Source organism: Sciurus vulgaris, assembly GCF_902686455.1.
Source record: "Sciurus vulgaris genome assembly, chromosome: 14".
NCBI classification, from domain to species: domain Eukaryota; kingdom Metazoa; phylum Chordata; class Mammalia; order Rodentia; family Sciuridae; genus Sciurus; species Sciurus vulgaris.
Window position 1 is genome coordinate 85,904,483 of NC_136475.1, and position 13,087 is coordinate 85,917,569.

At 44.6% G+C, this 13,087-nt stretch overlaps 1 protein-coding gene across 2 annotated transcripts in view; it reads right to left on the reverse strand.

Moving 5' to 3' along the window:
- The window catches only part of VSNL1 (visinin like 1), a 108,043-nt gene that overhangs the window by 48,254 nt on the left and 46,702 nt on the right, over positions 1–13,087 (reverse strand). For both annotated transcript variants that reach the window (XM_079111147.1, XM_079111146.1), the window contains exon 2: positions 11,854–12,020. In XM_079111147.1, the coding sequence (XP_078967273.1) occupies positions 11,854–12,015 (162 nt within the window). In that variant the 5' untranslated portion in view covers positions 12,016–12,020. The remainder of the gene's footprint in view (positions 1–11,853; positions 12,021–13,087) is intronic.

The window sequence follows — 13,087 nt, forward strand, 5'->3', positions numbered from 1 at the left end:
TTGTCCATTCTGTTGTTCAGACTGTAACTCCAGCCACCAGTTTCCATGGTCTTCCAACACATCCTAGCAAGGTTCACCTGGTAGACATCTAGAAAGCAACCTGGATGCAAAACCTTGGGAGGTTAGGACTTTTCTGGTGTTCAGTACTCTCTGTGACCTGGACCCACTTTTACCCCAATGCCTCTTTGTTTATCAAGATTTTAGTCAACAGAACTGCTTGCTGTTCCTTACACTCTGCTCCTGTCTTTCTGCCTGTCATGTTCTCAATGTTTGTGTCCCCTCAAAATTCCTATGATGAAATCCTAGGAGGTAGGGTCTTGGGGGGGAGTGATTAGGTCATGAGCAGAAGCCAATGGGATTTGTTCTCTTCTAAAAAAAAAAAAAAGGCCTCAGAGCTGGGCACAGTGGCACATGCCTGTAAGTCCAGCGGCTTGGGAGGCTGAGGTAGGAGGATCGTGAGTTCAAAGCCAGCCTCAGCAAAAGCGAGGAGCTAAGCAACACAGTGAGACTCTGTTCTCTAAACAAAATACAAAATAGGACTGGGGATGTGGCTCAGTGGTCAAATACCTCTGAGTTTAATCCTCAGTACCAAAAAAAAAAAAAAAAAAAAACCTCAACAGAGGCACTATAGATAAATCAGAAAACAGGCCCTTATCAGATATTGAATTGTCCAGCCTTGGGAACCGTGAGAAATTAACTTCTGCTGTTTATAACCTATCTAGTTTATGGTATTTTGGTATAGCAGCTCACATGGAATAAGATGCTGTCCTTGTGACCTTACTGAGGTTGTACCTTCCTGATAAGAATGTCCTTCTTGAAACTACAAATCCTATTTAAATTTCAAGGTATCTTGAAAGCTTTGGTGGAGATATTTATACAGAAATTTCCTGTACTGCCTTTGGGTGAATATCACTTTCTACCTCTCTTTGTTATTTACACAGCTTGTTGCATTTCTTCCGGGTCTGGGAGCCTAGGGGAGTGTGGGAGTCTGATGCAGACTCCACACGCCCAGAGCTGCTGGTTATGGACTTGTTATGGACAGCACTGTAGCTGTTTATTGAGAGTGAATGACCACTGATAGGTTCTCTGCATTACTATTCTCAAAGGGATTTCCCTGAGACAGAGATAATGAGGTTCTTGGACATTTTAGTTAGATAGGTTTTGACCTAACCTACGACTGACATCTCCCATCTCTCCCCAGTGAAAACAGGCCTGGGTTTCCTGTGTGGAGAAGCTGACTTAGAGGTCAGGGATGATCCCATTCACAGCAAAGTCGGCCATCACAGAACAGGCCCTGACTCCATGGAGAAACAGTCAGTGGTCCAAGAACCAGTACAAACAGCGACAAGGGCGCAAACAGTGACCCAGACAGAGCTTTCTTTTGGCAGATACTTGATGGGCCACTGGAGACAAGGAGAGCTGGGATAGTCAGTCAGCTCCATTCCCAGACCCCAACGTGGTCAATGTTAGCAGATCCAAGTCCGTATCACCACTTCAAGGATCAGAAAAATCTGGTAATGCGAAACAGCTTTACACTGGGAAACCCATGCATGGTTTTGCCTATTCAAGTCTGACTCTGTAATGGAAATGGGCTATTTCTTCCTCTTTGGCTCTATTTCTAACTAGAAATAGACTGTCCTAGGGCCATGAGCTGCAGAGATAACTAATAAGGAGCAGGCCCCTCTGGCTTTAAATTCTCATTATCAGGGCAGAGTTGAAACACCTCCTCTTGGTTGTTAGTTGAAGCAATTAAGAAGTGGGTCTACCATGGGCTCCCCTTGCCCACTAAAGGGCTTCAACATCCTCATTGGTAAGAAGGAGGACAGGGCAGCCTGAGCGACTTCTAAAGGGCTCTTTGCAACCTTATCCTGAGGACCAGGAAGTTAAGGTATCAGCTAATAGCATTCCTTCAGGATGTCATAGTGGCAATGACCATTGATATCCCTCTAACTGACACCTGCCCTATCACAGGAGAGCAAATCCCTAGAGTGTGGAAGCCATCTGAAGTAACGTCCCTCCACCGAGACAAGGCAAGTTCATCACTTGGGCCTCTTTGGGGTGCGTGGTCTCTCTAATGCAAACCACGCTAGTAGCTAGCTTTGCCCTGAGACGACCTCTCCAGAACAGTGCCCTTGGAGCCTGGCAAGGGACCTGTTTTCCCAGAACTCACTTGTATTGTTGTATCTTTCTTGAGATTTCAGACCCAGCTCTTGTTTGCCACATTAATTCAAGTTGAAGTGCAGTTTCAATCATGTTGGTAAACATTCTGAATGGAAATGAGTTCCCAGGTTCTCACTAAAAATTGCAGCAGCCTCACCAGCCCAATCTGGATGACATTATGTGTCTTATGTAACGTCTATTTCCCTCAGGGATTAAAATGCTCTGTCTATAGCTCTGCCCGACAGATTTTTAATGTGCTCGACTCCTAATTACCTCGTATTAACAAGCAGAATCTGAATCCCTGAAAACTGATCATCCAAAAAATCTCTTTTGAGCCAAGAGTTTTATTTTCAAACTTGATTTGGATCAGATGTTGAGAAGAGATAATACTGATCTTTGTTAGTTTCTTTGGATAGAATATCTGATGGGGCAGTAAGTGCTCCAGGGCCACTGGGCTGTTCAGTGTCTAGAAAGCCTTCCACATTCAGGTACCTAACATGGAGCTGCTAATCAACCTCTCATCACAATGACAGCCTATGAAATAAGCGAGGCTCCCCATTTGACGGATGAGAAAACTGAGGGTCAGAGTGTTTTGTTGATTTGTTTACAAAATTGTAAGCATAAAGGACTTTTCTAAATTCACGTGGCTAGCATGTGATAGAGCTAGGTACTCATCCTGCCTTCTGATTAAACCTCATTGCATCTACCTATATGCAGGGAAAATAACTAAAGCATTGTGAGGCTCTGGGGAGAAGGGAAGGACTCTATCTAGTGAAAAGGTTAGAAAAGTTTGCAGAATTGTGTGGAAAAATCTGAAGATTCTTTCTGAAAGGTGGAGTGGGTGCAGCTAAATCATGGGGACATGGAGGACAGAGGAGGAGATTCTTCTGGCTTTGAGATCTGGGACGATCAAGGAAGACTCCCCAGGGAGAAACTGTGCTCCGGTCCTGTAGGATGGCCAGGGTGGAGTAACAAGAGGGCACCTAATACTGGATGCTCCACAGTGAAGTGAACCAGAGAAGGGCTGAGATGGTGCTCTTGCACGTGGCCCAGAGGACACAGAAGCACAGAAATGTGGCAGGAAGGCTCGACGGCCAGCGGTTTGTCACTGCTTGCCACTCTGTTGCCAAGTCTCCTGGCTTTCCAACTCCGATGACTCCAGGATTGGGGTGCACCTCCAGGGGCTCCATCACCGTCCATGGTGAGGCTCCAGAGAGGTCAGAATGAAGTACATGGAAGTGAAAGAAAGGAAGGAAAGGAAACAGGGAGGTTGCAGAGAAGAGAGGACGAGGAGGGTGGAGGCAGGAGAGAGGTGGTGGCAGAGCAGGGGCAGGACGAGCCTCCTCTGCTACAGCTTGCTTTCTGGACTGTCTCTGCAGGACTACCAGGAGGGTTGTATTTGGTCGTTTCTTGATTTTTTCTTGTATTTTGTTTCAACCTAATGTACTTCACACAGGTGTCCTCTGCCACTGTCCTGCACACTCGGGGCTCTGAACCACAATAAGTATATTTCATTCAAGTTTTGGGTCTCTGGTCAATGAGATGTTTAATTTTCCAAGCAGAATGACATGTCCAAATCCACCCTTCCTCTGAGGATCAGCTCGTCACTGAGGCCCCCAGCTCTTCCCTGTCCCTCCTGTCCTGATCACAGGGCCCAGTATTACAGCTGTTTGCATCTGTTTTAATCTCAGTCTCGACTAAGGCTTCTTGGTGGCTCAGACTCCCCCCGGGTGGGGATCTAATGTTCTCCTCCACAGAGGTAGTGCTACGCAGCCTCTGGCACACACAGCGCTCAGGGGAATGAAGGGAAAGAAAGGATTGCACTTCATCCCCCTGGAGTCTCTCCGTTTTCACTGACATGGGGCTCTGAAGAACATAAAGCTTAATTAATACTTCCTGAATGAGCCAGAAGAAAAACTACCTACCAGCTGCAAACACATTCAACAAAGTGCAGGATTGAAATCATTATTCTTACTCTTGTGCCAGTGAAGTCTATCTAGTTTTTCTCTTTTTGTCTTAGTGTCAATCAAGACTCAATACCAGCTGTCGTGGAACCTAGCATGTTCAGTCTGTCAATGGCTACAAGCATCATTTTGGTTCTTGACCTTTCTTGGGACTACCGAACCCTACATGAAGACAATGAGAGAGATATACATAACATTTTACATAGTTTCAGTGTGTGCAGAACTCCCAAAGCCTGTCTCAGGACATTCCCAGGTTAATGTCTAGACAAGTTCTCAAAATATAATTCAGGGATTTTCCTCATAGAACCATCTGGAAGGGCAGAAGCCCTGAGGAAAGGACTCAGTAATCTGTCAACGAGCAGTCAGTCCAAGTGACTTTGCTGGACGCTGAAGTTTGAGAGCTACTGGTAGTTATCAACTTTTTTCATTTGCACAGATGCTAAAGCTTAGAACAAGACTAACAAAGGCTCTTATCCAAAGTCATGCAGCCAACAGAAAAGACCTTAACTAGCACTTCAGATTTTATATTCTACGAGATACAAGTTATACGCCTATAACCTATATGCATAATATGTATGCATACAACTTTCAGGAAGAACAACCTATTCCTGATAGTAGATTTTTAAACATAAAAAAATATGAAAGTGTAGTTTTAAAACCCTGTAGAGAGTTATAGAATATTTTCATTATACTTTAATAATTAGAAAGTGTTTATTGCCAGGTGTGGTGGTATACACCTATACTCCCAGAAACTCAGGAGGCTGAGGCAGAAGGAGGGATGTTTGAGGCTAGCTTTGACAATTTAGCAAGGCATTGTCTCAAAATAAAAAAATAAAAAGGGCTAGGTATGTAGCTTAGTGGTAGAGCACCCCAGGTCCAATCTCCAGTACTGCAGATAAATGAATAAATATTTTTAAATGTTTCTTTTTCTACTAAAATACTTTATTATCAAATATCCAAATATTCCTGATTTTGTGATGTCATTTATTTTTGTTTCAGTACATGTTGCTGGGTAGTTGTGTCAAAAGAACTTTTGTGAGTAGACTTGTTTTTCAATGCTTTTGAACTAGAAGATTCTTTATTTCTTATTGAACTCCAAGTATATATTTTGCTGTAAAATAAAAATGCCTTTGTCAAGTGAAAATAAACTCCCCCAGGTTCTGAGTGCACTGAGGACAGTGTAGTGACAAGTGACAGTACAGTGTCCTACAGATGCACAAAGGAAATGAGGATGAATGAACCAATGAATGAACTTGCTCATAGACAAGCTGGAAGAGAAATTTGCTAAAGCCAAATTACAAAGCTCTTGAGGAAACGATCACTTGGAGGGACATGGGATGACTTGGCAGGAACTCTCGTTACATGAGAACAAATTTCACTAAGATTGGTGATGCTGAACCAATGGTGACCATCTTGGACTCTAGGTCTCTCACACCTGTCTCAGGGGCACCTGCCAGCTGCCTCACTGATACCCAACAATCTTTTGCGAAGAAAACTTTGTGCAATGAAGAAAGCAGAGATGCAGGAGAGTTGGGCTAGAGCCCAGCAGAGCAGCCTTTGACTGTTTATGACCCTGAGAACCAATCTCTTTCATTTGCAAAATGATAAGCAGCAGGAATTGAGCAAGGCAGGCTCCTTTCTGGAGAAGCAGAGTGAGGGCCAGGGCACTGAGGGCTGGAAGGAGATGCGTCATAAGGTCCTTCAATGCTACACTGCGTCCTTTCTGGCAGCTGGGACTGGGGAGTAGCTTTGTGCTTGGGAGGACACAGAACTCAGTCCTGCAGAAACAACTTGGAGAATGGGGATGGCACAGTCCCATGCTGCAGCCAGCCGTGCCACTGTCCCCCTGGAATGCATAGTGGACACCACTGTCCCCCTGGAATGCATAGTGGACACCACTGTCCCCCTGGAATGCATAGTGGACACCACTGTCCCCCTGGAATGCATAGTGGACACCACTGTCCCCCTGGAATGCATAGTGGGCATCACCATCCCCCCTGGAATACATAGTGGGCATCACCATCCCCCCTGGAATACATAGTGGACACCACTGTCCCCCCTGGAATGCATAGTGGACACTACCGTCCACCTTGGAATACCTAATGGACACCACCATCCACCCTGGAATACATCATAGTGGACACCACTGTCCACCCTGGAATGCATAGTGGACACCACCGTCCCCCCTGGAATGCATAGTGGGCACCACTGTCCCCCCTAGAATGCATAGGGGACACCACTGTCCCCCCTGGAATACATAGTGGACACCACCGTCCCCCCTGGAATACCTAGTGGACACCACCGTCCCCCCTGGAATGCATAGTGGACACCACCGTCCACCTTGGAATACCTAATGGACACCACCATCCACCCTGGAATACATCATAGTGGACACCACCGTCCACCCTGGAATGCATAGTGGACACCACCATCCACCCTGGAATACCTAGCGGACACCACCTTCCCCCCTGGAATACATAGTGGACACCACCGTCCCCCCTGGAATACCTAGTGGACACCACTGTCTCCCCTGGAATACATCATAGTGGACACCACTGTCCACCCTGGAATGCATAGTGGATACCACTGTCCACCCTGGAATGCATAATGGACACCACCGTCCACCTGGAATACCTAGTGGACACCACCGTCCCCCCTGGAATGCATAGTGGACACCACCGTCCACCCTGGAATGCATAGGGGACACCACCGTCTCCCCTGGAATGCATAGGGGATACCACCGTCCCCCCTGGGATGCATAGTGGACACTACCGTCCACCCGGAATGCATAGTGGACACCACTGTTTGATTAGGGTTCATTTTCCCATTAAACCTCGCGGAGTCTCACATCCCTCTCTTATAACATTCTATATTGCCATTGAACTTGGCATGTGAAATAAAACCCATTTCCTGGGCCCTCCAAAAGTAATCATCAAACACAATGGCAAACACAACTCAGGATGGGTTGTACATCACTTTGACATTCCTGCTTTCCTTGGGTTTCTACTAAGTGAGGTGACATGACAGGCCTTCTTATTTCTACCAGGTAGATAAGAAAACAGATTCAGAGAGGCAGAGATTCTGTAAATGTAGCACAGCTGGAATTGACTCTCACATCTGTTAGATTCCAAATTCCATGATTTTTTTTTTTTTTTTTAACTAACCTTGTGATTACCTTTCAACTCAACCTGAGATAGCCCAAATGACTCCTGAGGAGAATAATTTTGGAAGTCGAACTGTAAACATCTATCAACGTTCATTTAGGGGTCTTTACAGGACTCCACTAGGTTTGTTCCTTGGTTTCTTTGACTTTTATATTATGGTAGATATGCAAATTAGAAATGGCAGCAGTCCTCCAAGGAAGAGGACCCTGGGATAGGGACACTTTCTCTCTCACATGGCTGCTTGCTTTCCTCTGGAGTTGGCTTTTCTTTTCAAACTGTGGCCTCTTCTCTGAAAATGCAGTTAATATTGCAAACTCTCCATCTTAATTCATGATCTTGATTTGGCAACTGAAATGATTGTTGGAAACAGGAAATTCTCATGGGGAGAAAAATCAGGTACTTTGTTCTTGTTGATGAAATGCAAGTTCTCCCAGCCTATCGGCATCGATGCTGTGGTGGGAATAACAGAGCATCTGCTCTAACTTCTGTGACCAGAGACACAGACATCCCCATGTGCGGGGGTGCCAGACATTCCTGACAGAAGGTGTCCTCTTATCAGTTACAGAAGGCTCTGAGTTTGCACATGTCAACAGAAAAGGAAGGGGAATGTACTCATTTTCTAGAGCTGCCGTAGCACAGTACCCAGACGGGGTGGCTTAAGCAACAGTAACTTATTGTCTTGGGTCCTGGAGTCTGGAAGTCTCCACAGGACGGTCTCTCTGACTGGCTTGTGGACAGCTGTCTTCTCCCTGTGTTTTCCCTGGTAAGGACCCCAGTTGAGCTGCATTAGGACCCTCCCTAATGACTGCTCTTAACTCAATCACCTTTTAATTACTCTGTCTCCACATGCAGTCGCATTCTGCGTGCTGAGGCTTAGGGCTCCGACATCATAATTGGGGGGAGGGGCACACGGTTCATCTAAAACAGGTACGGAGCTTGAAAAAGTGACAACCTATCACCTAGGGATTATCTTGTCTTCCAAGGCTAAGGGCGAAGTGCTCCTCCTATCACTGCGTGAATTCACTTCTTGTGTTAATACTGCGTTTTGAAATCGACCTCTCTTCTTTCTATTCTTGCCTCAGCCCCAAACATGTGTGCCACTCCTCTCTGAAGTGTGGTTAGCTGTGTCTTCCCCATTAGCTGGGGGAACCTGGAGGGTGGCGGGACGCCCTTCCGTCACTGCGTGTCTACATCACAGGACTTCCTGAGGAGGTACGCCAATGTCTGATCCGTGGCCGGCTCCGTGACAGCCCCTGGGGTTTGTGTCGATTGAAATGAGGTGACTGTGGTCTTCGAGACTAAAAGATGAAAGATGCTTGGAACTGGGGAGGATCCTCCCCTGCCTATTTTGCAAAGCTCCCTCTAGCAGCAGTTTGGTGGGTGGGCTGCTAAGGGGCTGCCTTGGGAATCTGGCAGAGGGGTTGGGCCATGAGCCTCAGTGGAAGCCCGTTCTCCCATCTGGAGTGTCCATTCCACCTTCACTGTTGGTGTTGCTGGACTAATGGCCTTCTTTTTCTACCCCACCTTTCTAATGTTTTTAAAGCAGACCTAGTGCAGAAAGAAGTTCCTTAACCTTTGAGATGCAGAGGTCTCTGAAGCTGGGCTTGGTTCCTGGCTTGGCAGATGGGTGTCTCCCACTATATCTGCCCTGACCTGAAGCTCATCAGGATTGGTTCTGGAGCAACTGAGGTGACTGCTGGAACCTGAGTCAGCCAGGTCAACAACAGGAGCTGCACCAGGCTGGCTGCAATGACAGAAAGGCACAGGCCTTGGTGGGCTTGGCTCCCCCCATGGAGCACAGGATGGCTCATCCCCACCCCACCCACGGAGAAGAAATTACTGCAGACTGCCCGTTCCCCAGGATAATGATTGTGTCTTGCTGAATACTTGCATTTTTCAGAAGCATTAAAGCAAGTTTTTCTCATCAGTCCCTCTCCTGGGCCTATTACATAACCCACATCTTTCTCCCTGCCTCTCCCTTCTAGCTTATCAGAACTTCCTTTCTTTCTTTTTCTGTGTATGTGGCATATTTCTTCTGTGATTCTTCCCCAATTTCTGTCCTTGGACAACTCTGGAAGGTGAAAAAGATTTGCTTGGTTTCTGCTTATTTAACACAAAAGCACAGGTCAAGTTTGGATCTCACCATTAGGAGGCTGAAATAAGAGGCTGCCAAGAGTTTCAACTGAGTTCAGAGAGTCATACATTCCTTTACTGAACAACCACCACTGCAATAAAAACCAGTGCGCTCTGGGGTGAGGTAGGGACATGGCAGATGGTTTTGGTACTTGTGCATGGTGGTATATGAGCAATGAGCTGTGCTTCATGTTCACATGGCTTCCAGCTTGAGGCGGGGGCTTTGTCAGTGTTGAATTCTTCAGTGTATGAAAGAAAGATCTCATTTCCTGCATTTCAACAATTTCTTCAAAGACTAAACTCCTCTGATTTTAAATAGTGAGGAACAGATATCCAGTGCTCTTCTAACCTCAGGGTGATACTTCCATGAGCTTTAGTGATATAAAAGTGACCTTGACATATCTCATTTGTCTGTATGTTCCTTGGGGCTGAGAGTAAAGATAGACCTGAAGCACAGGCTAACTCCAGGTGAGAAGATGGTAGAAGATGTGACTTGGAAAACTATGAAGAGTGGAATAACAACCTAGGAAATGCATTGATCCCACTTCTCTGCAAGAGTAATAATGGATGCATTTATCAGCAATTCTATATAAATATGTCTATAAGAATATAATTACTCAGATCTTCTTAGGAATGTCATGGTGATCTTATAATACACACACCATACCTTTGTACACACACATTTAAGGAAATAATTTTGTATATACCTGTGGGATCCCAGATGTACAGCACTGGATTAGTCATAAGCCTGGGTTCCTGATACTCATCAGTGGCACATGCAGTAGCTCATCATTTATTTAGTTGGTTAGTGAACTTTCAATGCAATAAGCACTTGCAAATCCACCAACGAAATAAGTAACTATGACTATGACATAATCTATATCTAACCACACAGTCATTCTTCATCCCCTGTCTTGCCTCTTCCTAACAGAAGCAACCATTGACTTGATCCTGTATTTTTCATTTCTTTGCTTTCCCTTTTAAAACATTTTATTGCATTTATTTGTAATCCTACAACATATATTCTAATTTTATTTTTGTTTAATTTAGAAGCATTGAAACTTGCTTTGCACTTAGTGTTTTTGCTAGAGTTCAAACACTGACTGCCGTATAATATTTTATTATAAGAAAACAGTAGCTTATTTTCCACTTTTCTTTTGATGGGCAAATTTAGGTTGCTTTCAAGTTTTGTTGCAGCTATGAGCATTCTTATACATGCCCCTTCTTGTAACATGGGCAGGAGTGGAATTGCTAGATCACAGCCTACGGGAAGTGGTGAGCCTCAGAGATAATGACAATGTTTAACATTTGATACAATGCTTCTCATACACACATATGCATCTGAGTAGTTCGTATGCCCAAATTCACATTTGCTGTAATTACATGATAAAAAAAATATTTTTTTTTGTATTTTAGTCAGAATAAGCTTAAAATGTATTTCTTCCACATGTATATCATTATATAAGTGTACACAAAATGGAAAGTGTTTGGTCATGCCAAAACCAGAACCAACACAATTCATAAACATAGACAAACCACAACAATATCACTTAAGGAGAAATTATACTTTTATGGGACAGTTCTATTTAATGTCCAGAAAAAGAGTAGCTTCTAAATAGTGTAAGATGTTAAGACTGCACCACATAGGCATTGATGTCAAGGTACACCACACCTTCTTCTTTGAAATGGGTTGTTGTGGAAATCTGGGTTTTTATCCTCATGTAAGAGGATCTTTTTTGGTGAAAAATCCCTGCCGGCTATCTCCTTTCTTTTTATTTTTTTTATTTTTGGTATTTGGAGATTGAATCCAGGGGTGCTTACCACTGAGCCACATTCCCAGCACTTTCTATGCTTTATTTTGAGAGAGGGTCTCACTAAATTGCTTATGGCCTTGCTAAATTGCTTAAAGCTGTCTTTGAACTTGGCAATTCTCCTGCCTCAGCCTTCTAGGCCGCTGGGATTACAGGCATGTGCCACCAAAGCTAGCCCTTCCAGGTACTTTCCCTTCAACAGAGAAACACACATACACAACCTTCAACAAGTCAAACAGTGTTGTCATTAGCAGCTTGCTAATAATTATTAGCAAACCCAGTTTTTCCCCAGATGTTGTCATCTTCCAAACAGTATTCAGTGTTTTACCAATTACTCCTCTTGTTCAGAAACTGCTTGATTCATCTTTGTAAACATGTGTGCATGCATATGCATGTGTGTATATGTACACACACACACACAAACATGCAAACACACTTGCTTTTTTAAAAAAATGCCCATTTTTCTGTTTGGTTAGAAAACTGGCAGAATTGAAACAAATTGGCTACGTCAATGCAAATGCATAGCCAAAGTTAAACTTTAGCAGAAGCTAAAGTTCCACGTGAAGCTCCATCTCGTGAAGACAGCATTTTCTGGCTGATGGAAATGAAAGGCAGGCCTACCTTCACGTAGAGCTGCTGGAACTCCTCCAGGTTCAGCCTCCCGCTCGGACAGTCCTTGAGAAACCCTTTGTACCACTGCTTCAGCTCGTGCTCATTGAACTCCGTGCTCTTCACCAGGTCCTCCATGACTTCGGGGGCCAGTTTGCTATTCTGTTTCCCCATTCTGCCTGGGGAAAAGCAAATCGAGGCAATTAGTGCTGTCCGGTGCCCATTTCCCACTTGACGAGTTCTGAGCAGCCCCTTAGCTGGGGTTCACTCTGGGGTATCTGATCACAGTCCCCTGAGTCTGCCTCCCTTTATTCCGTGTTTTAGAAACAGGAGCAAAGAAGACTCTTTGGACTGTTCGAGGACCACGAGGCTCACCCTTCTTGTATCACTTGTCACGCAGCCTGGGCCCTAAAGGGGAAACCAGGCAGCCATTCCTCTTTGTGCTGTTCACATCGCGTGTATGGAAGCGTTTTGTTCTCCTTCTATGAGTTATGATTCATTAGCACTTGCTGCCCAGGTGTGTACATCTAAATCACAGGGATTTTCAATGGGATTAGTGACAAGAACAATAAGAAGACTTTATAACCAATTGATCAAAACTGACTTGGAGCCAATCTCTAAAAAAATCAGAAGGTCGAATGTTCTCTCTGATATTAGATGCTGACTCGAAAGAGGTCTGGAGGTGGGGGAGGAATGGAGGTTCACTGGATTGAACGGGGGAATGGGGGGAGGGAGGAGAGGATGGGAGTAGGAAAGAGAGTAGAATGACTTTCCTATATTCATATGTGAATACAGGACTAGTGTAACTACACATCAAGTATAACCACAAGAATTCAAAGTTATACTCCATGCATGTATGATATGCCAAAATACATTCTACTGTCATGTAAAACTAAAAAGAACAAATTAAAAAATTTAAAAAATGACTTGGAACTGGGTTTGGTGGTGCATACCTGTTATCCCAGCTATGGAGGAGATGGAGGCAGGAAGATCACAAATTAGAAGCCAGGGAAGCAACTTAGTGAGACTGTGTCTCAAAATAAAATAAAAAGGGCCAGGGGGCTGGGGATATAGCTCAGCTGGTAGAGTGTTTGCCTTGCAAGCACAAGACCCTGGGTTCAATCCCCAGCACTGCAAAAAAAAAAAAAAAAAAAAAAAAAAAAAAAAAAAAAAAGGAGGGGGGGGAGGAATGTAGCTCAGTGGTAGAGCACTGGCCCAGCATGTGTAAGGCCCTGGCTTCAATTCC